Source organism: Acinonyx jubatus, chromosome D2 (genome assembly GCF_027475565.1).
Source record: "Acinonyx jubatus isolate Ajub_Pintada_27869175 chromosome D2, VMU_Ajub_asm_v1.0, whole genome shotgun sequence".
Taxonomy (NCBI): Eukaryota; Metazoa; Chordata; class Mammalia; order Carnivora; family Felidae; genus Acinonyx; species Acinonyx jubatus.
In genome coordinates this window covers 54,310,478-54,336,684 of record NC_069393.1, presented here as the reverse complement: position 1 = coordinate 54,336,684, position 26,207 = coordinate 54,310,478, and the positions used below count along the sequence as shown (strand labels likewise).

Genomic DNA, 26,207 nt, shown 5'->3' with positions numbered 1-26,207 from the left:
AGCACAGTAGTGAGTAAGAGGAATACATTAGAGAATGAAAGTCAAAGATCTGCACCCTCTTGGAGTTTACCCTTCTTGTAGGGGGAGACATGTAATAAACATGGTAAGTTAAGGCTATAGTGTGTTCAAAGATACGTCCATCAAAAAAGAGCAGTGAGCAAGAATGCCACAGGCAAGGCTAGTTGTGGTTTGAATATGGTGCTCAGGGTAAGCCTCTGATGTGGACATTTGAGTACAGCCTTGAAGGAGTCGTGAGATTGGATGCAATCACCAAGGAAGAGTATGTATAAATAGAAGAGGGCCAAGGACTGAGTCCTGGGGGCAGTAAGAAAAGCTTAGGGGAAGAGTAGGAGAAGCCCCTCAGGGCTCTGAGGAGATACCAATAGAGGAGGGAGGAAAAAAAAGCTTGTGTGGTGTTCTGGAAGCCACATGAAGAAAGTGTATCATGGAGGATAGAGAGATTGGTTCTGGATTGTTGCTGCTGGGTCAGGTAAGGTGAAAGTGACTGTTGAATTCATTTGGAGTCATCAGTGAACTTGACAAAGAGCGGTTTTGGTATAGGAGTGGGACAAAATCTGAACAGAGCTGGTATAAGAGAGCATGGAGGAGAGGTTTTGGAGACTGTAAGTTTGGCAGCTAAAGGGAGCAAAGAAATGGTGTAGTAGTAGGAAGGATAGAGTCCGGAGGTTTTCTCTTGAGATAAAGAGAACCATGCGTGGAAGTGTTCAGCAGTGAGTGCAGAGCTAACAGCGCAGCAAAGAGGGAGGAGAATTACTGCGGTATGTTCCTTCAGTAGGCGGGAGGGGTAGGATCTACTGTGTAAGAGCAGGGATTGTTTCCAGGACAGTGACTACAAGCACAGGCTTAAGAGCTCGAGCTGGATACACATTCTGTCTCTGCCACCCACTATAACTGTGGTCACATTACTCAGTTCCTCAGCTCTGTCTCCTTAATAATGAAGCAAGGATCGTCATAGTGTGCAGAGTTGTGATAGTCCATTTGATAGTGCATATAAAGTACCTAGTTCAGTGTTTGACACATAGCAGGTGCTTAATAAGTGGTAGTACTGGGGTACAATTAGTTCTTCCTCTCCAGTGTTATAAAATTTATGGCAAACCTGGGGTGCTGCTTTAGGGTTAGCAACACTAGGAGGTGCTGGAGTCAGCCGTTCATAGTAACCCCTTTGTGACATCTGGTTTCCTTATTAGTTTTGTTTTTTTTTAATTTATTAATGCTTATTTATTTTGAGAGAAAGTGAGAGCACAAGTTAGGGAGGGGCAGAGAGAAAGAGGGAGAGAGAGTCCCAAGCAGGCTGTCAGCACAGAGCCCAACGCAGGGCCCAAACCCATGAAACCGTGAGATCATGATGTGAGCCAATCGGATCATGACCTGATCTGATCATGAGTCAGATGCTTAACCGACTGGGCCACCCAGGTGCCCCTAGTTTCTTTATTATTTTTAAGAAATATTTCTCTTGCTACAATAATTTCAAAATCGTAATAGTATTTTGTAGTTTTTGGAATCAGAATATTATAAAATGTCAGGCTGATAGTACATTTGAATAGGTATTGGTTTAAAATTTGTATCTTAGATAAGAAAATAGCAGGGAGCTTTGTTGAAAGTTTTGCATTTTAGTTGTATTTTTCTTACTACTAAATAGTAACTATATAAAACTTCTTTTCTTTTCAAAAATTTGGTAAATTGACTGAAAGAAGATATGAAACATCTGTATCATTTTTCTCTCTTGTCCTTTTCTGGGTCATTAATTTCTCAGGGTGGAACAAAATCAAATCTTTGGAGAAACCTATAATTGCAGACTCCTTTGAAAAATCTTGAATGATACTTTTATGTTAAATCTTATGTAATCCTTTATTGCACCTATTTCAAAACAATACATTCATTATTTCCTTTATAATTTTAGTAGGTATTCAATAAATAAATTATTAAATGGAGGAAAAAATGATTTTATGTTTCCTGTTCTTCAGGGAGAGCCACAGAGTTTGTCACTTGCCTGAAGTGTCAGGGTGGGGAACAGAGCCAAGGCTGCCCTTCACCCTAGTGCGCATACTCAGCATACTGGCCCAAGTTAAAATCTGTCCTAAGTACAAGACAGTACATCCTTCATGTTAAATATTCTGTGTATGTACCTGTAGGAGTTTAGAGCAGGAGTACATCTATGACTAATGGGATATGTAGATGAGAAGTTTTATAGAAGGGAGGGTTTTTGAGTTGGGCTTTAAACAGTAGATAGAATTTACAGAAGTGGATAGAAGTAGATCCTATGTGAGAAGAAATTATGAGAAGGATACAGGTGGACACGAGTGTGCTGTACTTGTGGGTCGCTGAAGAAGGATAGGCCTGATGCAGTGGAGTGAAAGGTTGGCTAGAGAAGGTGAGGGAGCCATATTACAAGGGGTACAGAATATTAGGGAAAATAGTTTAGATTTGATATGTGAGAAAATAGGGAATGTCACCATCAGTTTTAAAATAGAGAAGTGGTATATGAAAATGATGTTTCAGAAAGATCGGGTAACTTTTTTCGGATAGATTGGAAGGAAGGGCAGAGACCATGATTAAAGAAGACTAATTAGGAAACCATTAGGGCTACTTCCAGGTGTGAGGTAATGGAATGGGAATGGAGAGGAAGGGATAAATATACAAGAGACATATCAAAGGAAAACAAAAGCTTACTAATTATTACTTAGGAAGGATTAAGGAGAAGGAAGAGGCAGAGATAATTCTAAACTTTCAAAGCCAAGTGTTAGTACCATTAGCAGCAGTTAGAAATCAGAAGCAAGTTATATGTGAGGCAGAAGATTATGAGTTTACTTTAGGGCAGTCTAAGTCTGAAATTCCAGAAAGACATTGAACTAAAAACGATGATGTTTAGTACAAGTGCGAAACATGAATGAGGAAGAAGGCTAGATATTTGGGTCCCGGTTGGGGTTGAGGGTGAGGGTGTTAACCATCATCATTGGAACACCAGTTATAGGTTCTGAGAGTCTGAAGAAGTCACAGCAGAGTACCAAGACTGGAGCTTCTGGAAACGTTCATAAGGTGGGAGGAGCACGCACCGAAGATGAAAGAGGAGAAGGGGCAGTCAGTCAGGGAGGATGGTGCACTGGCAGTAGAGGTCCGATGTGGCAGGGAGAGTGGACAGCTCATTGACTGCTGAATCGGTTTAAAAGTTCATTGCAGGCCTGTAAGAGACATTTCGTGGGACATGGTGAGATTCTATCATTTGGGGGAGGCCGGGTGGGAGGGGAGAAGTAGTATGTGTCATCTCATTTGAAAAGTATTGGCATTGAAAGGAGGGAGGTAAGAAGAAGATGGGAAGAATGAGGGGACAGAAGATCAAACAAGCACTTTAAAAGATATTAATAGAAATAGCAGCTTGTCAATTTTTTCAGTGTTTTACTATGAGCTAGGCACTAAGCTATATTCTTTACATTTATTACCTTGTTTGAGCCATATAACCACACCAGGGAGTAGATAGCATTATAGATAGGGACTTTTGGAGATTGCTGATGGTGGAGAAAGGTGCAAATTTAGGGGTGCAAGAAGAGAGTACAGAGCACCTCAAAAACACCTCAAGGAATGAAAGAGGTATAAAGCTTAGGGGAAGGCTTGACTTAAGAGGAGGCAACATCTAGGAAATTGATGGAAGGAGTGAAAGGCTAGGAAGATAAATGCAGAAAAATAAAGGAAATGGGGGCCTTGGTGAGAGAGGTGAAATTTTGAAGCCATCCTTAAGGAACTTATGGGAATTAAAATATAAAGGAATTTGAAGTCAGATGCTTCGAGTTCTGAGATGCACTCAAAGATACAGAGGTGCCTTGTGATTATAAAGCAGAGTGTGGACATAAATCTGTGACAGATGTGTGGGTGAAATAAAAGTCAAGAGTCTTGGGAACATTGGGACACAACGGGGTATCTCGTTGTTCTCTCTCCCGCGGGTAGCAGAGTTACAAGGGAGTGGATAAGGTGATGGGGTGGAGAAGATGAACTGGGAGCAAGTGAAGCATACATTCAGGAAGGCGGACTAAATCCAGGGCAGCCAACTGTGATGGTTCAGTCTTGGTGTCCTAAGGAGGTTTTCACGTTGTTGCTCAGTTAGAGGGAAGGGAACTAACATTTTTTGAATATTTGCCGCTCTGTGCCAGACATGGTATCATACTTCTTATACATGTTGTTAAACCATACAAATCAGGATAGTATTATTGGCTTCCTTTTTGATATAGAGAACTGGGGTCACATAGCTAGAAAATCGGCAGAATCTGGGTTAAAACCGAGGCCTGTTTGACTCCAAAGTCTGTGTTCTTTCTGTGTAATGCTAACTAGCATATGCTGTGTGGTCAGATTGTACTTCGTACAGTAAAATTGATTGTGAAAATCTGTATACAATATCATGTTTTTAATGCATCTGAAGTTTACTGTAAAGAAACCCAATCTCTTTGCATAGTGAATACTCATCCCCAGTGAGTCTCAAGTTTGGATTTTTATGTAAAAGTTTTAAAAGATTATTTTTTTTTTTTTTGCACTAACATGCTGTTGTCATCATGTAGCCTATGAATTTTGTGATCAATAATTCATGTCAGTAATGTGTTATTTTCTGTTATTTTAGATTCATTGGTTCTCAATTTTCAACTCTTTCATGATGGTTATCTTCTTGGTGGGCTTAGTTTCAATGATTTTAATGAGAACTCTAAGAAAAGATTATGCCAGGTACAGTAAAGAAGAAGAAATGGATGATATGGTGAGCAAACGTTTTACATTTATTTATAAAAACAATTTAACTCTTATTTTGAATGTTGGCATGTAAGTCACATGAGTGTCAGAATTCAGAATTTTCAGGTTTTAGAAAGGTGTAAAAGTTCCTGAGGGATCTCTAATCAAATATATTGTTTTTACATATTCTGATTACATGCCCCATAATCAAATATATTAATTTTTTTTCCAGAAAAACATTGAATGTTCACCTTAAGTGAGATAAGTATACAGTACAAATAACCTCTTCACTGTTTTTGCCACCAAATAAGAATGGTGGCACCTGGTGGCACCAGGTTTTGCCACCAAATAAGAATGTGTCCAACTCTGAAGCAGACTTCCAGTTTTCAGAGCTTTTGATTTCAGAATTGTAGCTATGAAGTTGTAGACCTGTATTGACATCTCTCTAATACTGTTAAATACTGCATTAAATTCAGGGAGTGGGCGAAAGGATTCATTTACATTTGGTTTAGTAGGTTCAGAGGGCAGGTTCACTTTCTAAATTCTTTTACTATAGTATATACAATGTTGTAAATGAGCAAAAGTGTGTTGTGTAAAATATTAATGGCTGTGCTATGTAGATACATTCCATCATTAAATAAGTTTGGAAAAGAGTTAAACAGGTTAAAACTGAATTAATATGTTAATGTGTATTATGTGTTTGGTGCTTTTTAGATATGTCTGACCAGGATCACCCCCAGGCAAAAAGCCAGATTATCTTAAGGGACTGATATTTAAGAAATAATGTTTTAGATACTTCTTTACTCAGGTTGAAAAGGAAAAATTGAATCCTTTTTCAAAAGTGCTGTAGGCAGTTAACTAATATTTAACAGATAATATTTAACTGATATTTCCTCATATATTTTCTTAGATTCCAGGCTATAAAAGAGATTTCTGCATTGTTAGGGCATCTAAGTACTGGTTTCAATCTTTGTTTTCTGTTTGATTCTCCACCTGGCCCCTTATTATGTATGAGCCACAGGCATGATATAAATGACAAGAATAAGAATGTTCAGAGAGCCGGTGTGCTCTTCTCCCATTTTGACCATTTGTGTTTGCTCCTAGACCTTTTCTTTTCCATTTTTTGATATTCTCTGAACACAACTGGGAGCCACCTTCCTGAACCTCAGTAAATGCCATAATATTTTAACATTATAAGTTATTAAGGCAGTGATTATTTTATTTTTTAAAGTTTATTTATTTTGAAAGAGAGAGAGGGAGAGCTCAAGTAGGGGAGGGGCAGAGAGAGAGGGAGAGACAGAATCCCAAGCAGGCTCTGTGCTAGATCTCTTGAACCATGAGATCATGACCTGAGCTGAAATCAAGAGTCAGATGCTTAACTGACTGAGTCACCAGGAGCCCTTGCAGTGATTATGTTAAATTTGAAATGTCTTTTCTCGATATTTTGAATCCCTTTAAATAGCTGTAAGTTTGGAAGGAGGGAACTTAAAACTGGAATTGTAATTTTTCACCTACTTTATGTATTTTAATTTTATTCCAAATGCTTTTCTTTTCTCTCTCCATATGTGTGTATATAGGATAGAGACCTAGGAGATGAGTATGGATGGAAGCAGGTACATGGAGACGTATTTAGGCCATCAAGTCACCCACTGATCTTTTCTTCTCTCATTGGTTCTGGATGTCAGATATTTGCCGTGTCTCTTATTGTTATTATTGTTGCAATGATAGAAGATTTATATACAGAGTAAGTACATGTGTTTAATTTTATTTTTTTGTTCTTGAATAGTGTTAATCATTGGACCATTTTAAGTCAATTATAATTAAATATTTGCTTATTTCCATTATCTTAGAATTTAATATAGCATAAATGTTCTTACTGCAGATAAATAATGAATAATAATATTCAGCTATAAGTATGTTTTTCTGTGACATGCTTAAACATACTAACCTTACTGAACATTTTCATTGGTTATAAACGTTGTGTTCCATTTAGAGGTATGAACAGAGTTACTTATAAGCCAGTGGTGTTTGGCAAAATGAATAGGCATTTTTTTTGAAAGCCGAAGATCCAATTAGATCTTTGTAAAAAGCACAGGAATTTTAGTTTCTGAATTAGTACTTCGTATTTACCTTCCAAATTAGGACACTGTCTACAGAACAGAAGAAAAATAATAAATAATCTTTAATAAATATTTAATGTTTATTCAATGTATTAATTTTAATATATAACTATTAAATAATAAATAATAGTAAAAAGAGCAGTGGAAAAGGCACATGAGGTTAGAAAAATAATTGTGTATCTATCTTACCTGTACATGGTTTTTGGTACATTTTTTTCTTTGAGGACAAAATTGGTTGCAGGAAATTCTTGATTTGATGCTTTAGATTCTGTGTCCCCCTCTCTCTCTGCCCCTCCCCTGTTCACACTCTGTCTCTGTGTCTCTCAAAAATAAATAAATATTGAAAAAAAAATTAAAAAAAAGAAATTCTTGATTTGAGATCTTTGGATTATTAGAAAATTAACACAGATCTCACATCCCTATTGAGTGGTCCTATAACCTATGCTCAGAAAGCCACGAGTGAAGCAGACACACTTTGAGCCTGGGTCGCAGGGATTATAAATTTAGGCATTTCAGACGTTCTTCCATGAAGTTCTTTATCAGAATGACACTTGTTTCCAGTTAGATCTTTTATCTCTATTTCAGTTCATAATGCATTCTTTCTTTTTTTTTTTATTTTTTTAATGTTTATTTCTGAGACAGAGACAGAGCATGAGTGGGGGAGGGGCAGAGAGAGAGGGACACACAGAATCAGAAGCAGTCTCCAGGCTGTCAGCTGTCAGCACAGAGCCCGGTGCGGGGCTCAAACTTACAAACCGTGAGATCGTGACCTGAGCAGAAGTCGGTCACTCAACCGACTGAGCCACCCAGACGCCCCACATAATGCATTCTTTCTTATATATGCCTGGCATTTGGTGGACAAGCAATAAATTGTTGCTGAAAGAATAGCTCTTTAGTTTTATGTTAAATATTTAATAATACTAAATTACTGTTTCTTCCTCTAGACCTTAAGCTCCTTGAGAGCAAGGACTGGATCTTCATTTATCTTTGAATTGTCAAAGTACCTACTTAAATGTGTGGAAGGTACTAAATGCGTGTTAAACTCAAGTGAATATATTGATCAACAAGGTGGTTTCTCTGTAGTTTCTGTTATATTTCTTTAATATATAACCTTTGCAATTTGTTTACCATATAAGCTTTAAAATAATTGTTCAAAACCTAAACTTAAGTGTTCTGACTTATAGTTCATATTTTAGGATATAATGTATTTCAGATGAATTAAACCCCAAATACAAGAAAAGCATTTCAAAAATGCCAAGAAGGCATGCTTTACATCAAATACTGGGTTAAATTCATCCCCACTGACTGAATTGACACTGCACAGTCAGTCTCGAGTGGGTAATCTCTCCTAGAATTCAAGTTTTTGCATTGTTCCTTCTCAGATGTCAGGGTTACAATTTTGGCAATTCATTTTACTGCAGAAACTCTTTGTTTATAGACCTTCAACTTTAGAAATAAGAAACTTTCTTAACAGGCACGTCATGCATTGTTCTTCATTATTAATGTTTTTCCTGTATTGTGCTAATTTGAAGTGAACATACTTAATTATATGATTCGTATTTTTTTTATAGAATTCGTATTAAAGTGGTATTATTTTGATATCGAAGTGACTAACATTGGTGTCCCATTAGGTGCTTGATACTTTAGGTGCTTTTTTACTTTTCACATCCATCCTTTGAAGGGGTATTCTCTATTCGACAGATTAGAAAAGTAAAGTTCAGAGAGGTTAAGTAGCATGGCTGAGATCATAACGATTGTTAGGGATGTTCGTAAGCTGGGATTTGAACCTACATATGGATAAGGATATGTCTTTTGCCACAACTTGTCTCTTAATTTGCTGTGCTATGGAAATGAAAATAGAGATTATAATAAGCATAAAGTGGTGAGAAAATGAAAAACCTTGCACATGAAATTTGTAAGAATCACTTCAGAGTAGGAATGATTCTAAAAGATGAAAGGCAGATAATGTAACATGTGAAAATTATTTTGTGTTGGTGATGGCCACAGCAATCAGAGAAGAAAAACTATTTAGGTAGATAGAGGATCAGTATCAATGTGGATGCCTATGAGTGTGATATAACTCCTGAGAAGGCATAGTGTTTGAGAACCTGTAGAAAAGTCTGGAAAAATAGCTGCTCTATAACTGTGGGTGGAGAGTGGTGAGTTGACAAGTGTAAGTCAGCTCCTTAGATGTTTCCCCCCTCCAGTCTTGGAGAGATGAACAAAGAGGACAATTCCCTACCTCAGCATATTTTACAGTGTAGATGAAAACGGTGTATTTTGGGTGGAGAATGCCCGTAGAATATTTATGAACGAAGAGATGAAGGGTCTGTCTGATTTTTAAAACCATGACTGATACTTACACTTCACTTAGTGCAGTGTCTCTGGGGATTGCAAGCTTAAATCCCTGGTAGGCATTTTGGACCCTCAGTCACATGAGCAATCCTTTTGAACCCTCTCTGCTAACATTAAGAACTTCTGACTGGTAATAGACTGGTCTTAGACCAAAGCAGCCTTTTGGTTTTCAGTATTGCTAGGCCTTTGTCAACCTTCACATACCTAGTTACAAACAGAGAATGGGCCAGATTTTTTAATGATAATCTGAAAGGAAAAAGTACTTAGAGTGTTTGTACTTAGAGTGTTTGAGTTGTTGAAAAAACAAATTTTGATTTTAAAAACTTTGAGACCCACGACTGTTTACTTTTTTTTTTTTTTAAAGTAAGCTCTACACCCAACATGGGTCTTGAACTCATAACCTTGAGATCCAGAGTCGTGAGCCAGCCAAGTGCCCGGAGACCCATGATCTTTTTTAAAGAAAACAATATTTTTAATGTTTTTAAAAATTTATTTACTTTTGAGAGACAGCACAAGCAGGGGAGGAACAGAGAGAGAGGGAGACAGAATCGGAAGCAGGCTTCAGGCTCTGAGCTGTCAGCGCAAAGCCCGATGTGGGGCTCAAACCCACAGACCGAGAGATCATGACCTGAGCCGAAGTCAGATGCTTAACTGACTGAGCCACCCAGGCACCCTGACCCACAGTCTTTTAAACATGGGAATGACATATTCTTATATTACTACCACATTTGTATCTAGCTATGTATTGATGGAAATTGAATACTGTAATGTTTTAACTACTATGCATCCACTTTGAGAAATTCAGCATTGGTGTTTGGGCAGAGGAGCACTACATACTTCAAGACTTTATGATCTTTTTGTATTCTATATAGGTGGACAGTGAAATATAATAATTACTACCAAGAAGGTGGTTAGTTTATGAAAATTGTACATCATCCCAGTACACACATTCGTGTGGTATTCTTGTAAATTCTCTTTAAAAGAATATTCTTTAGCTCAAATTGACAAGGTTATATGCTCTATCTACAGACTTTATTTTACCTTCCTAGTTATGCTGAGTTTCAAAAAGAGTCTTTATTGTTAGTAGTTTAAGTACATTCCTTTTGAAGTTAATTTATTTTGAGAGAGAGGAAGTGAGTGTGTGTGTACATGCACATGTGTGAGTAGAGGAGAAGCAGAGAGATCCCAAGCAAGCTCCGTGCTATAACTGCAGCCCAGTGCGGGCTCGATCTTATGAACCCGCGAGATCATGACCCGAGGTGAAGTCAAGAGTCAGACCCTTAACCTCCTGAGCCACCCAGGAGGTGCCCTAAGCACATTTCTATATTATGACAAATGATACTGTCATTTATCGTTTTAATATTTCTCTTTGCAATTAGGCATTTAAAATATTTTGTTCAGCTTTATTCAACAGGAGGGTTGATCTGAATTTCCTAGATACCATTAGTGGAAGAAGAGATTAGAAATTGTTGATCTGAGTTAATGTTGATTGTGGACCTATGGATTTAAAAAAAAATTTTTTTTAATGTTTATTTATTTTTGAAGGAGAGAGAGAGAGAGAGACAGAGTGTGAGCAGGGGAGGGGTAGAGAGAGGGGAGATGCAGAATCCGAAGCAGGCTCCAGGCTCCGAGCTTTCAGCACAGAGCCTGATGTGGGGCTCGATCTCACGAGCTGTGAGATCATGACCTGAGCCGAAGTCGGACGCTCAGTTGAGCCACCAGGCGCCCCTGGACCTATGGATTTTTAAAAAATAATCTTTAATAGTATAAGGAAAACTAAGAAAAGTCTCAGTGTTATACCATTTAAAGTAATAACACTAATATAGGTTACATTACTTCCATTTTATTTGCCAGTGGGCAAAAATCTTAAGCAATTAAATCAATTTATAAAGAGGAATATTCTAATTATTTTTCTTAACAGATGAATATCCTTATCCATATGATGTGATTGGTTCACAGGGTTGCAAAACAATTTTAGTGCCAGCTTCTAACATTTTTGCCAAAGAAATGTGAAATATTTGTTTAGAATATATTATGAAATTTGCAGATGAAAAAAATTAGTATTAGCCTGTGCAGTTTTAACTAGAAATTCATTCACTCAGCAACCTTCTGAGATCCTTTATAGTCCAGGATGATATTTTTGTGTTCCTGTTAAATTTATCTTTGAAATTACACTGACCTTAATGTGATAGGCTTTATGATATTTTCTTTAAATTGTTGGTTTTAACTTACCATATATGTTGTTTCGCCTTTTCAGGAGGGGATCAATGCTCAGTACAGCCATATTTGTCTATGCTGCTACATCTCCAGTGAATGGTTATTTTGGAGGAAGTTTATATGCCAGACAAGGAGGTAACTTATAAGTGATCTCTTCGTATTTTTAATTATAGATGCCAGTATTCTACTGTGGGGTATTTGGAATTTAAAATGGATAGTACAGCCATTGTAAAATACTTTGTGTTCCCATTTCACATAATGTCTACCAAACCGGCTATGGGGTCTACTTTGCTTTTATGGAATCCTTGCATTTTATTTCTGAAAATTAGGAATAATTAATAGATTATGACCATTGTTCACTGTGAAGTTAGCTAGCCCTGAGGAACATGTAGGAGAGAGTATATTTAAGTTATTGATATTACTTTGCTTTGAGGTGCCTTACTCCCTAAATGTCCTCCATGGGAGGCCTCCACATAGAGTATATAGTGTTACAGCTGAATATAAAGGCATGTTTTTTGGCTTTTGGATAAAGTATTGGACTGGAAGGAGAATAGGAGAGAGCTGTTTATTTCTATTGACTCTGAAATATTTATCAAAGGACCCTGCATTAAGATTTTTGTTATTCTTTGTCAAAATCTTTTGCTAAGATTAGCACTTCATCTTAAATACTCCCTCGCTTCTCTACTTTTGTGACCTGGAAATGATGGGAGATATAGGGATGATACAAAGGTACTGCTCCATGGTGTTTCTTTCTGTGGTAGCATTCAAGGGTTTTCACATTTTTTTGTTTTCCCTGTAATTGGGGCCAGAAAAGTACTGAAAGTAGATTTGCGTATTTCAGTTTATGACAGAAGGGTTGTTGAAAGACCTTAAAATTATATTCCTAAGGATAGAGACTTTCTCATGTGATTTTCCCAGCTCATCTTAAACAATGTCAGCATTAAGGGATCCTGCTTTTTAGTCGACTAGTCTTATAGATAGATTATTGGCATTCTGAGCATGTATAGGATCATTTAAAATTCCTTCACTATATCCTGGTTTACCATTACTCTTTTTATTGGTCCTACTAGATTTAATGTGACTTGTACCTTCAGTGTAAATAATTCTTTGGATTGCCTGAGGGAGTATCATAGATTGCTAATTATTTTTGTTAACTGTTCAATGTCTTATATACCTTTAGCTTACAGGAAACAAGTCTTATCATAACAGGATTACCATCCTAAGGAAATCAGGATGCCTGAGTCAACTTCAGCTTTGAATTTGATGTGAAAACTAGTTAGGCTAAGAAATTTACATTTTATGACCTCCAGAAAAGTCTCCACAGCAGAAACATTATTTAAAACAGGAAATTTATTCACTCTTGGACAGAAATTTGCTTTTAGTTTGATTGCAAGTTAAGAACACCTAGCTACACTTTTCTTTATTACGCTTAACTCTTGAAAGCAGAGTTCAGACTCAAACCTAGGAGTATCAGATGTTACCACGTATAATCTAAAGGTTATTTTCTGATTGACAGTGCCTTGAGGAGGTCTGATCGTGTACTGATAATTTTGTCTGAGCGATCCCTAAAAGCCAGGTTAATGTAAGAAGTCAACCCAGAGAGTTGAGAATTTTTCAGACTTACTTCATTGCACTACAGCGAAGGTCTGCATATTGTCCTCAGTGTACTGGATAATCCTCCAGACCCAGTTTGAAACTAGGGGTAGCCTGGAACTTGACCAGAATCTCCAAGGTTGCAGGGGACCAGCAGGAAGCACAGTGTAGATGCCTGGGCTACTGATTGTACCCAGTGGAATGTATGTGGGATTTTTTGTGACTGTTGGAGGGAAAGGGAGTAAGAGAATTAAATATGGAATTTATTAATACATTCTGAATCTGAGCAGGTAATGGAAAGTGTAGGAAAAGATAGTGCTGAGAAAGAGATAGAATTAAATAGGAAAAATAATACTTTAATTAATGGCCACCCTTTTTGTGTTGTTTTTGTGTTAAAATGCTGAATGTTGAGTCTGTGTGTGGAAAGGAGGGCCCTTGAAACTTACCTGAGAAAGAAATAATATAGAGTATATAGAGGTGATACTTCAAAATCAAGGAGTTTTTCTGGAAGAATGTCAAGATCTGGGATAGTAATTCTATGAGATGGATGTTTGAAAGAGCTTCACATAGAAGAAAACAGAAATTAGGGTATTGCTTATTTTGCTTATAGCACTTTACTTTTTTTTTTTTTAAGTTTTTATTTATTTTGAGAAAGCGCGCGCGTGCGAGAGAGAGAGAGAGAGAGAGCGCACATGCGCGCACTTGAGTGGGGGACAGGCAGAGAGACAGGGAGAGAGACCCCAAGCAGGCTCTGCACCATCAGCGCAGAGCCCGATGTGGGGCTTAAAACTCACGAAACGTGAGATCATGACCTGAGCCTAAGTCCAGTGCTTAACCGACTGAGCCACCCAGGCACCCCACTTATAGCACTTTCTGTTTGGGTCCCGATTGCTTTTGGTTGTGGAGTTGAATTGTAATATCGATCCAGTATGAAGTCTTTGTGTTTTGTTCCTAAGCAGTATGCAGGTGCTTTCTTGGCAGTGCGCCTGCTCGTATACTCTGCTGTATTAGAAAGATCGCTCCTTGTTCTCCTGATCAATATGCACACGATTTAAAATTTTTGATTACATAGTTTAAACATTCCTTTCTTTGACTGTTTAAATAACAGTTGTTCACTGTATAGAATTTTGGCAGTACAAAGAGGTACAAAGAAATAGTGAAACTTAAAGTCTGTAGTTCTAATTGCTGAGAGAGAGAGCTCATGAAACACTCTTTTGTTTTTCCCTTTTGAAACAAATTTAAATATATATTTATAATCATAATTACAGCTAAAAGTAAATTTGGGGTAAGTTCAACTTAACTAGGGGTAATTTAATTTGGGGTAACTTAAACTAAGGATTTAAAAAAATTTTTTTAAACAGTGTAATCCTCTTTTCAAATGAAAGCTTACATGAACTCCATTGTGTAAATTTGTTGAAAATGGACTTGTTCTAGTTAAAACCGGGTTTGGGGCTCTTCTTTTCACCAGTGACTTCATGGGCACCTCCAAGAAGCTCCCGAATTCCTAGTTGGAAAAGGCCTATATAGGCCGACTTGTAGCCCAGAAAGACTGAGTGGCTTACCAAAATTCACAGCAGTTCAGTGGCAGTATCACGACAGAAAATTAGGACATTTTACTATATAGTCCATTGCTCTTTTCTGGTGCATCCACTTCAAAAGCTGTTTGCATTAGACATACTTGAATAGCTGTTGTCCTGAAACAATCATTAGAGTGTCAGATTTTAAGATGTTTACATAAGAATTTTAAATAAATGTTTTGGCACTAAAGAAACAATAATTTGGTGCCTTATGAACATTAATATATGCCCCTCACCTCCGATTTTCATTATTTCCTTTCTCTTTCAGGAAGGAGATGGATAAAGCAGATGTTTATTGGGGCATTTCTTATCCCAGCTATGGTGTGTGGCACTGCCTTCTTCATCAATTTTATAGCCATTTATTACCATGCTTCAAGAGCCATTCCTTTTGGAACAATGGTAAGTTGCTTGAATCTTGCTTTTAAACTGGAAAAGTATAAGCATTCTAATATGAGGCCTGCTATCTCTCTGAAGTACCTCTTCGTAAGAAGAATTTTGGCATTTGCAGCCAGTCCCTGACCAGTCACAGAAAGTTAGGTGAAGAAAACTTTTTCTTGCTTCTGTGAACCAGTGAAGTGAAAGTCTGACTTCTAAGTGTGACGAGAGAATACTATACTTTTTATCAGAGATGGGAGAAACTAGAGAATATATTATAGAGGAAGAATAATGACATACGAAAAAATGAGGGTGTTTTAAGGTGATAGTGGGTGCGTTGGTAGTGGTAGGAAGTGAAGCTTCTCCATAATACGTTTTCTTTTTTCAGTATACACTGAAAACATTTATACTGATATGTTGCTACAGACATTAAAACCCTATCTCATATCTTACCTGTAATCACAGACTTTGAAATATTTTGGATCTTTTAACTACATTAAAACTAAAACACAGATATATACTAGTGCTTTACAAAGGTAACCCACAGCCTCCAAATTGTTCTTGTTGTTACCTTTTTTTTAAAATGTTGATTTATTTTTGAGAGAGAGACAGAGTACAAGCAGGGAAGGGACAGAGAAAGAGGGAGACACAGAATCTGAACCAGGCTCCAGTCTCTGAGCTGTCAGCACAGAGCCCGACGCAGGCCTCGAACCCACGAACTGTGAGATCGTGACCTGAGCTGAAGTCAGACGCTTAACCGACTGAGCCACCCAGGCGCCCCTTGTTGTTACCTTTTTGGAGCAGACTTCAATGTTTTGTTTTATTTTGTTTTTAAAGATATACATATATATATATATATATATATATATATATATATATATATATATGTATTTAATGTTTATTTATTTTTGAGAGAGACAAAATGAGAGTAGGTTAGGGGCAGAGAGAGAGGGAGACACAGAATCCAAAGCAGGCTCCAGGCTCTGAGCTGTCAGCGCAGAGCCTGACGTGGGGCTTGAACTCATTCATGAGCTGTGAGATTATGACCTGAGCTGAAGTCAGACACTCAACCAACTGAGCCACCCAGGTGCCCTGACTTATTTTTTTTTTTTTTTCAACGTTTATTTAGTTTTAGGACAGAGAGAGACAGAGCATGAACGGGGGAGGGGCAGAGAGAGAGGGAGACACAGAATCGGAAACTGGCTCCAGGCTCTGAGCCATCAGCCCAGAGCCTGACACGGGGCTCGAACTCACGGACCGCGAGATCGTGACCTGGCTGAAGTCGGACGCTTAACCGACTGCGCCACCCAGGCGCCCCTGCCCCGACTTATTTTTAATGTACGCTTGTGCAGACATGTGCACACTCTTATGCACGTGTATATAAGGTGCACCATGGTTACTGCTTTTCAGAGAGGCTGTGTAACGTGGTCAAGGTCATACAAATATTGGCAGAACTGTAACTGGACCCATATCTCTTTCTGAATTTTGATCTTTGGTTTTCTGTCAAATGGTTTCATAAAAATTCCAGGTGATTTTGGTTGTTTTATAATCTGGGTTTCTCAAAGATCCTGCATTATACATTTTTACTAAATGTTTGATACTTTTTAGTTGGAAATATTTTTGAAAATTGCTTCAAAATTGGCATTCTTGTTTTTGTTTTTTTGCAATCCAAAGTGAGTGACAATAGTTGGGAAAGGGTAACATAATTAATTACGTTCAGAACTAGAAAAGAATTTGCTTCATAATAGTTACAGGCCATTAGAAAGTATCTATAGGGCTTCAACTATCTCTTAAAGATCATCTGCTGAATTAATTATTTTCATAGTGCTTTAAAAGTTAAAATTCAGATTCTGCTATAATTTTCCTCAAAGTTTTGAATTGATGTGGTGAAAATTATATTTTAAAGTTGCTTTGCTTCACTAAAATTTTAAATTTTACCGCTTGTAAAGAGGGTTTTAAATTTTCAGTGTAATTTGCCTTTAGATAATTTAATGATTACTAGTTATTAGAATACAGTTTCAGCCTCTGTACTGAGCTGAAGCAGGTTGATAAAAGTGGTCTTCGCACTTGCAAGACTGGCTGCTGATGCCGAGCAGGCACCTGAAGTACCTTGTTCTTCATTTATTTCCAAATTCGGAATGAAGGACATTCATCGCCCTCAAGTTTTAATCAGATGTGTAGTCTAACATTTTTTTCCTCCTTTAGAAAGTATCAAAATTTGTTTAGAAAATGAAATTTAAGAACTTGAGGTGAATGTTTGACCCAGCTGTCCATTCAGTATTTTAACTAATGAAATTTGTATTTTAGTTATTTGTTGATATTACAAAGGAAGTGGTTATACAGTCTCAAAATCTCCATGGCTCTCAACCCTAGGTACACATTAGAATCCTTGGGAATTTAAGTAATTTCAGTGCTCATGGCTTCGTCTTAAGCCAGTTTAATCTGTTTTGCTTTAAATCCAGTCACTAGCGTTTACCTGACTCTGGTTCCCAGCATCTGGAGATGGACCTCTCGGCTGAAAGGCTCCCAAGCCATATGTTTCTGAGAAGCTATGTGCTCCTACTTAACTGGAAACCCTTGTTTGAAAATCAGTCTTCAGATACTCCTGTATGCTCTTCCCCTGGCCTTAGCTGTTTCTGTCCCCCATTCCTTCGATCTCTTGGACATTGAGCCCTTTCTCAATGATCTTTCTCTAGTTCTCTGTTTTCTCAAATACTTCATAGCTAAGGATTTAATCCAACTTTGGTGAAAGTGATTTCAGGCTTTTGCCTGCTTTAATAGAAGCACCCACATAATAGGGTTTTGCCAACTTGGGACCTGGAATTTTGTCAGAATACTGCTGTTGTCACCAGGACTAGCCCAAGATTGAAAGTGAGCAGAATTTGTCTTCAGACCCCAACTTCTCTGCTCAGGTGTACCTAATTACACATAAAAGCCATTAAATCCGTGTCAGATTAAACTTTTTGAACAATTGTTAATCTTCCTGGCTTAATAAAGATAAATGTAAGTAGAGGGTAGTAATAATAATCTGAGCTCATATCATATCTCAAAAATGAAATTCATGATATGTGATCAGAAATTACCTCAGTAAAGAATGGAGACCAAGACGAATGGACAGGTACTATTTTATATCTCTCAAAGGTTATGAGGAAAGTAGAATATCCCTAAGTGTAAAGGAATAATAAAGATCTATATATATAAAAAAACAAAAACAAAACTCTGTTACCTAACCTGAACTTTTGACAAACGCTAAGGCAAATTGGGATTTTGTAAAAATATTTTCCTAGTGTGACCACAGGCTTATTACATGGGATTAGGTGATGTAACAGAGTAGAAGAAAAAATGGCTCTAACCCATTCTTTTTCTTTTTCTTTTTCATTAAATAAAATAACCTTTAAACAAGAAAAGATAAGAGGAAAATAATCCCTGATAAGGGGGAAATGAAGCCTAAGAAAGGGAAGGGGATTCCTGGTACAGGACTCCACAGCTACCTTAGCTGTAAGTTTGCTGCTTATGTAAGTGACCTTTTAGACATACTGAGAGATCATGCTGATAAGCGATGTCTGAATAACTATGTAAGAGAACAGAAGCATTGTAAAACTGGACATTGGCAAATTTACTTTTCCAGAAGGGAAAGGAAGAAAGTGGATTCTGCCTTGCAAAATGTGGTGAATTTGATGAAACACAAGATATTAGAATGTTACTAAAATTTGTCTTTTAAATCCTGGAAATAATGAACATTGGGAGCTATTATGGATTTATGAAGACAAAAATACTAGAACAACTTCATTTCCTCTTTTTGGTAGGTTTTAGTAGATAAGAACAAAAGATTGGAAAGTATTGATCTTGTTGGACAAGATAGAGAAATATAGGTGGAATAGTACAATCAGGTAGATGTGTAAATAGTTATAGAATTAAAGAAATAGAATGATATTACTAATAAGATGTCACGTATGTCTTTCAGTAGAGTAGACTTTGACCAATTCAGATGATTGTTAATGATGTGTATAAAGGCGTAATGAATTGAAGATTAAGTTGAAAAAGGACATGAGATCAAGGAGAAAACTAGGAATGTGGAATGATGAAGACAACATCTAAAACCGGTCTCACCTGACTGAAATGATGTGCCAAATTTGACCAGACGAATTCTAATAAAGAGAGATACATGTGTGTTGCATTTTGTAGTTTGCCAAAAGCTCTTTCTTACCTTATCTGGTTTCAGAAGGACCCAAAGAGATAGGCAGAGCTAGTGACATGTGTTATTCCTGTCATACAGAGCAGAAGCCCAGGACTCTTGCAGAGTAACTGACTCAAATCACATTTTGTTTGTTGTGCTGTGGTGATGATTTGTTTTTGTTTGTCTATTTTCTTTCCTTCTTTTCTGCCAAAAGGAATTTTAGCTTTATGCTGAGACTTGTGAATGTAGAATATGTTATGCCTTTGTGTGTGTGTGTGTGTGTATGTGTGTGTGTGTGTGTGTGTGTGTTTACAGCTGTGTAGAGATAATACATGATAAATTGTATGTATTTAAAGTATACAGTTTGTTGAGTTTTGATATGTGTATACATTTAGGAAACGATCACCACAGTCAAAAAAAGAAGGTATTTATGAAGTCCAGAAGTTTCTCTGTGTACCTTTGTAATTCACCCCTTTTTTCCTCCTTCTTCTTCCCTCCTCAGGTAACCATGGATCTGCTCTCTGTCATCATAGATTAGTTTGCATTACCCAGAATTTTATCTAAATACAGTCACATAATATGTTCTTTTTTTGTCCTTTTTCACTCAGAAAATTATTTTGAGATTCATTGATGTTGCATGTATTAAAGTTTATTGCTTTATATTGCTCAGTAGTATTCCATGGATATACCACAATTGTTTACCCATTTATCCAGTAATGCATTCTTGGGATTATTGATCCCAATTATTAATGCATTATTTCCAGTTTTTGGCTATTATAAATCAAACTGTTATGAGTATTCATATACAAGCCTTTGTGTTGGATAGATTTTCAGTCGTCTTGGACAAATAACTACAGTGGAATGACTGAGTCATACAATATAGTTTAATAAGAAACTTCTAAACTGTAACAATGTGTGTTGACTATACTCAACAAAAAAAAAAAAAAAAAAAAAAAAGAGACCACTAAACTTTTCTACAACAATTTTGTCATTTTACCTTCCCACCAGTATTGTATAGGATGAGTTGCAGTCACTCCACATCATCTCTGGCACTTGATGTGTCTTTTTAATTTTAGTCATTCTAGGAGATACATAGTGGTGTCTCATTGTGGTTTTAGTTTGCATTTCCTTAATAACTAATCACATTCAAGCTCTTTTGTGTATTTATTTGCCATCCCTATCTTTTTTTTTTCAATGAATCCTGTTTTTTTTATAGGTTATTTGTCTAGTTGAGTGGAAGAGTTCTTTGCATATTGTACGTACCTGACCTTTGTCTTAGTTTGGAAATCTAGTCTCCCCCTTTGTGGCTTGTCTTTTTGTTCTTTTAAGAATATCTTTTGATGGGGCTCCTAGGTAGCTCAGTCGGTTGAGCGTCTGGCTCTTGATTTCTGTTCTAGTCACGATCCCAAGATCATGGGATCAAGCCCTGTGTCGGGCTGTGTGCTGAGTGTGGAGCCTGCTTAAGGTTCTCTCTCTCTCCCTCTGCCCCTCTCCCCTGCTGGAGCTCTCTATCCCCCAGGGAAAAAAAACCCAAAAAAATATCTTTTAAAGAGCAAACATAATTAAGTGTAATTTATTGATTTTTTTTTCTTTATATGTGCTTTTCTGTCCTTTTGCCAAACCAAAGATCAGTTAGCCTTTCTCATGTTTTCTTCTAGAAATTTTATAATTCTAGCTCTTAAATATGATCCATTTAAGGTCAGTGATCATTTTTGGTAATTTTGTATCTTGCATGAGTAAAGAAAGGGTCAAGGGTTTTGTTTTGCTTTGCTTATGACTAGTGTTCCAACATTTCTTGAAAACATGCTTTCTCTACTGAATTGCCTTAGCACTTTTGTTGATCATCAACTGACCATATAAAGGTGGATCCATTTCTGAACTCTTTGTTTTCTTCCATTGATTAATTTGTCATGTTTTTATGCCAGTGTGACATTATGTTGATTACTGCAATTTTTATAATTTTTGAAATCACTTCTTTTTCAGTGTTGTTTTGGCGTTTTTAGGTTCTTTGCATTTCCATCTAAAGTTTAGAATGACCTTGTCAGTTTATACAAAAAACCCTGAGATTTTGATTGGGATTGTATTGAATCTATAGATCAATTTGGGAAGAATTGACATCTTAACAATATTGAATCTTTTAATTATTGAACACAGTGTATCTTATATCTCTTAACCTAGTTTAATTTTTATGTGCAACATTTTGTAAATTTTGTTGTTTAAATTTTATACATCTTTTATTGAATTTACCCTTAAGTATTTCATATCTTTAATGCTATTTGTAAATGGTATTTTTAAAATATCAGAAAAATAATTGATTTTTGTATATTGGCTTTGCGTCCTGCAACTTTGCTAAAGTTACTTATTCTGGTTTCTTTTTTTGTAGATTCCTGAAGATTTTTTACATAATCATGTGGTCTGTGAATAAAGACACTTTCACTTCCACTTTTCTAATCTATATACCTTTTATTTCTTTTTCTTGCCATGTTGCACTGGCTACAACCCCCCAGTGCAGTATTGAACAGAAGCAGTGAGAGCTAACTTTTCTTGTCTTGTTCCTCCCCCTAGAGGGAAAGCATCCAGTCTTGTGCCATCAAGTAAAATGTTACCTGTATTTTTTTTGCAGGTGCCCTTCATCAAGTTGATGAAGTTCTCTTCTGCTTAGTTTGCTGAGAGTTTTTTGTTGTAATTATTTTGAATAGAAGTTGGATTTTGCAGTGGCTTTTTCTGTATCTTTTGAGATAATCTATGATTTTTATTTTTTAGTGTGGTAATATGGTGAATTATATTGATTTTTGAATCTTAAACCAATTTTTCATTCCTTCAACAAACCTCAGTTTGGTATGATGTATTAGCTATTGTGTATATTGCTGGATTCCATTTGCTAAGATTTGTCAGGTTTTTTTTTTTTTTTTTTTGCATCTATATTTATGAAAGATATGATCTGTAGTTTTCTTTTTTTCTGGTTTTGCTATCAGGATGATGCTAGATTCATCAAATAAGTTTTTAACTTCAAGTCCAATGTTTCTTCTGTTAGAGTACTGACATAGCTCGAAAAGCAGAATGGGAAGTTATTTATTAGCATGTTGAGAATAATCTCATAAAATAGAAAGGCTTCTTATAGGCTTTGTGTTTGAGTTAGTGGTACTCTGATTATTAGTTCCTATTATTGAAATGCTTATAGACATAAAGGCGTAAATGTATGAGTAGAAAAAGAGTGATAAAAATTGTCTAGTCTGAGCGTGTGGTGAAGAAATGCATAAACATAATGACTGGTAAGACAATATATTACCTGAGAATCACCTTACCTAAAAGCAATTATTGTCTATCACCGTAAATAAAATTTATATTCTTTAGAATTCCAAAACAACTCCTCTCAGGATGCATTTTCCCTCTCCATTCATTCCATTTACAACACAGATTTCATAAAAGGCCACTTTGGAAGCAGAGCTGGAATAAGTACTAGCCACATTCTTGGTTTGTGACAGATTAGAGGAGCTGACCAGATTAGAGGAGCTGACCAGTTGGTACACTTTGGGGTATTAAGTGCTGATAGGCAGTACTTGTTTCTAACTTGCTCTTATTGTAGATCACTCCCTCAACCTTGAGTAAGTCCCCCACCCCCCCAACCCCTGCACTTCCCTACCTGTTTTCGATGTTAGTCCGTGCACGGTGGCTAGGAGGCCAGGAGCCCCAGAGCTTTCATGGGTGTAGTAGACTAATGGGTTTTTTTTTTTTAAGTCTTAACTGCTAAATTTCATTTTAAAATGAAACTATGTGGAAGCCCAATATAGAAAATAGATATCAACATGAATCCTTTAGTGTAAATAAATTTTTGCAAATTCAGTATCGTAACATTCTATATTTAATGAGAAGCAGTAAAGTTGTGATGAATACAGATCTAATGTAAAGGAGTATGAGTAAGAGTTCAGTCATACCTTCTTCAGTAACCAGTTTATTTGGCTAAATATCAGTCTTGAGAAAAATCCTGACTTCACGGATGATTTGATTCATGTGACTTTTTTTTTTAACAGCTTGCCTTACAGTCTCAGAGTAATTCTTCAAGTAAACTCATCCAGAACTTGAACATAAAGGAGTCGGAAATTGGTTTCACAGTTCAGTCACTAACAGTTCTAACAAACCACTAACATTTTTTGTCATGTATAAGAAAACAGACAAGCAAAGGGGAAAAATTAAACAGATATCAAACAGTTGATAATGTCTTGATGAGACTGTTTATAGATTCCTTTATTGATTATTGTCGTTTTGCTTTGAATGAGCACACAGACAATATATGCCCTCGTGTTGCTTGCCACTTAATTGCCTGCCACGCATATGTGCTATAGTACATTTGCTTGTACAACTCTAATAATAGCAAATATGTACAGGCCCGAATGGGATCGATGGGAGGGGAGGGAGAACAAAAGACCAGTGTAGCATTACAAACCTTCCTAATCAATAACACATTTACGAGAAATCCAAATATAGACACATCAGGAGAAACTGTTCTCGGGTTTGCATGAAAATGAGTTAATCTGGTTATGATAGCCTCAGTGTATTAATGTTTGACACAGAACTCCTCTGAATCTATTTTTTTAATCATACTTCAAGATATTTTGCTTTTTATTTTTTTTTCAAGTTTATTTATTTGTTTTGAGAGAGTGCACGAGCAAGGGAGGAGCAGGGAGAGAGGGAGAGAATCCCAAGCAGGCTCTGTGCTGTGAGTGCAGGAGCCCTACATGGGGCTCAGTCTCATAAACCATGAGCTCATGACCCGAGTCCAAATCAAGAGTTAACTGACTGAGCCACCCAAGCAGCCCTATACTTCAGAATATTTTAAACACTGTTTTCAAAGGATAGTCAAATTAAATGCTTGTGGAATTCCTGAAGCTCTTCAGCAAGACCTGAGGGTTCTGTGCAATAGTTTGAAAACCACTGTCCTAGAGCATGTCATTCCTCAAAGGAATTATTTTCTTCAGCTTCTCTTCAATTCTTATTTGAAATTACACTCCTGGGAAAATAAGAGGAAAATACATAGGTCTCTACTACAGTATATTAACATTTATGAGTCCTGTATACTTAATGATAGCAAATGAATAATTAAGAAAGCAGTCAACAGCAACAATTGAGACTGAATTCATACCCCCAGGGGCTCCTGGGTGGCTCAGTTGGTTAAGTGTCCGACTCTGGATTTTGGCTCAGGTCACGATCTGGTTCGTTTGTGCTGACAGTACAGAACCTGCTGGGGATCTCCACCTCCTCTCTCTCTGCCTCTCCCCCGCTCATGCTCTCTTTCTCTCCCAAAAATAAACAACAAAATTTCATCCTCCCAGATATGTATGAGACAATGTATAATTTGCAATGTTTTCTAATATAACCTTATTTTTCATGTTTCACATATTCTTGTTATATGAGCATAAATTCATATTACTAATAGGTCCAAATTGAGATACCAATAATTTGAGTTCCTAAGCCTGATCTTTAAAATAGAATTCCAGGACTTTCGTAACTTTCATACATTTTTACAAGTTTTACCTGGAAGGGATATGATTCTGCCCTTTGATTTATTTAAAACACACACACACACACACACACACACACACACACACACACACACGTGCGCGCGCGCGTGGGTAGAGTGATGTGGTTTGCACTCATGTTGCTTAAAGATAGACCCCTCGTGTGGTAACTGTGGATTTTCTATCCTCCACCTCTTCATTGTTCGTTTCTTCACAATTTTTATTCATCTTTTCTCTCACTTTTACTTTTTATTAGAAACCTAAAGTGTATAATTGGAAGAGATCTTAGACGCAGTTCAGTCTTCCATTTTGTAGGAATTCATAATGAAGTGGTTTTAACCAGATGCTGGCTGGAAAAGAGCTTGAGTGAGTCCTTGAGTACCCAGATTTACACAAAGAAGAAAAGCACAGAAATAATTATTTTCCTGACTGCTTTGGTTCTGGAATCTCGTATGGTCTTCCCTGCAACTTTGGACTTTGAACCACTGATGGGCAGAAAAATGTTCATGCCATTTTAGTAATGACCCATAGATAGTAAATAGAGATCCGCTTCTGTTAAGATTGATCCTAAGGCTGTGTGAAATGGAAACGGTCATGGATGGTGTCTGAGACTGAACCGAAATGGTGGTCTGGCCACCTCCCAGCTCCAGTGGGAAGTTACTTAGCCTCTCTAAGTCTCCTTTTCTTCATCTGTGACATAGGGAAATAACATGTAAAGCTCCTTGTGTATATTAGGAGCTCAATAACATAAGTTGGTTATAGTGACAGTAGGTAAAGGATATGTTAGAAGCATGACAGCTAAAGGTGAAATCAAGAGAGGAAAAAGGGCTGCAGCAGACACCAGATGGGAGGGTGGGGAATGTGAGCAGCTGCAGTAGGCGGGAAACCGTTCAGCTTGTATTTAGTTCAGTTCTGTTTCAGTGCACATTCTTCACCTCTTTTCGTTTGTATATATCTTAAGCAATTTTAACCTGTATTGAACTTGAACGTTTTATTTTGTGGTCAAATTGTGTTTAAATTTTTAGGTGTCCCCTTTATTTTTATAAATGTTCTTCTGAGTAATCACACACATTTTAATTTAATTTACAGGTGGCTGTTTGTTGCATCTGTTTTTTCGTTATTCTTCCTCTAAATCTTGTTGGTACAATACTTGGCCGAAATCTGTCAGGTCAGCCCAACTTTCCTTGTCGTGTCAATGCTGTGCCTCGTCCCATACCGGAGAAAAAATGGTAAAGAGAATGCTAAATCTTATATCATTGTCTCTCACAATATAGAAATTCGTAAGGCTATTCTATATATATAACTTTTTGAATTGGCATGCATTTATAAGAATGACTGTCTTAAGAATTTGTCTTTTTAACTTTTTCCTTCAACCTATATTGTTCGCAGTAGTAATCAATTATATCCTTATTTCACTTTCTGAATATCGGTGCCATTTACAGATAAATTTAAATGCTTTGATAAGTACACTGGTGCTTAGAGGTGGGTAGGAACTAGAGCTGTAACAGTTTTATTTACTGTAGTATACAGGCCGGAATTGACCTGCTGC

At 36.9% G+C, this 26,207-nt stretch overlaps 1 protein-coding gene across 1 annotated transcript in view; it reads left to right on the top strand.

Annotated features, from left to right (window-relative positions):
- Positions 1-26,207, top strand: part of TM9SF3 (transmembrane 9 superfamily member 3) — a 66,080-nt gene that overhangs the window by 27,362 nt on the left and 12,511 nt on the right. The window contains exons 6-10 of the mRNA XM_027062734.2: positions 4,625-4,756; positions 6,306-6,472; positions 11,461-11,555; positions 14,859-14,989; positions 25,748-25,887. Of these exons, the coding sequence (XP_026918535.1) occupies positions 4,625-4,756; positions 6,306-6,472; positions 11,461-11,555; positions 14,859-14,989; positions 25,748-25,887 (665 nt within the window). The remainder of the gene's footprint in view (positions 1-4,624; positions 4,757-6,305; positions 6,473-11,460; positions 11,556-14,858; positions 14,990-25,747; positions 25,888-26,207) is intronic.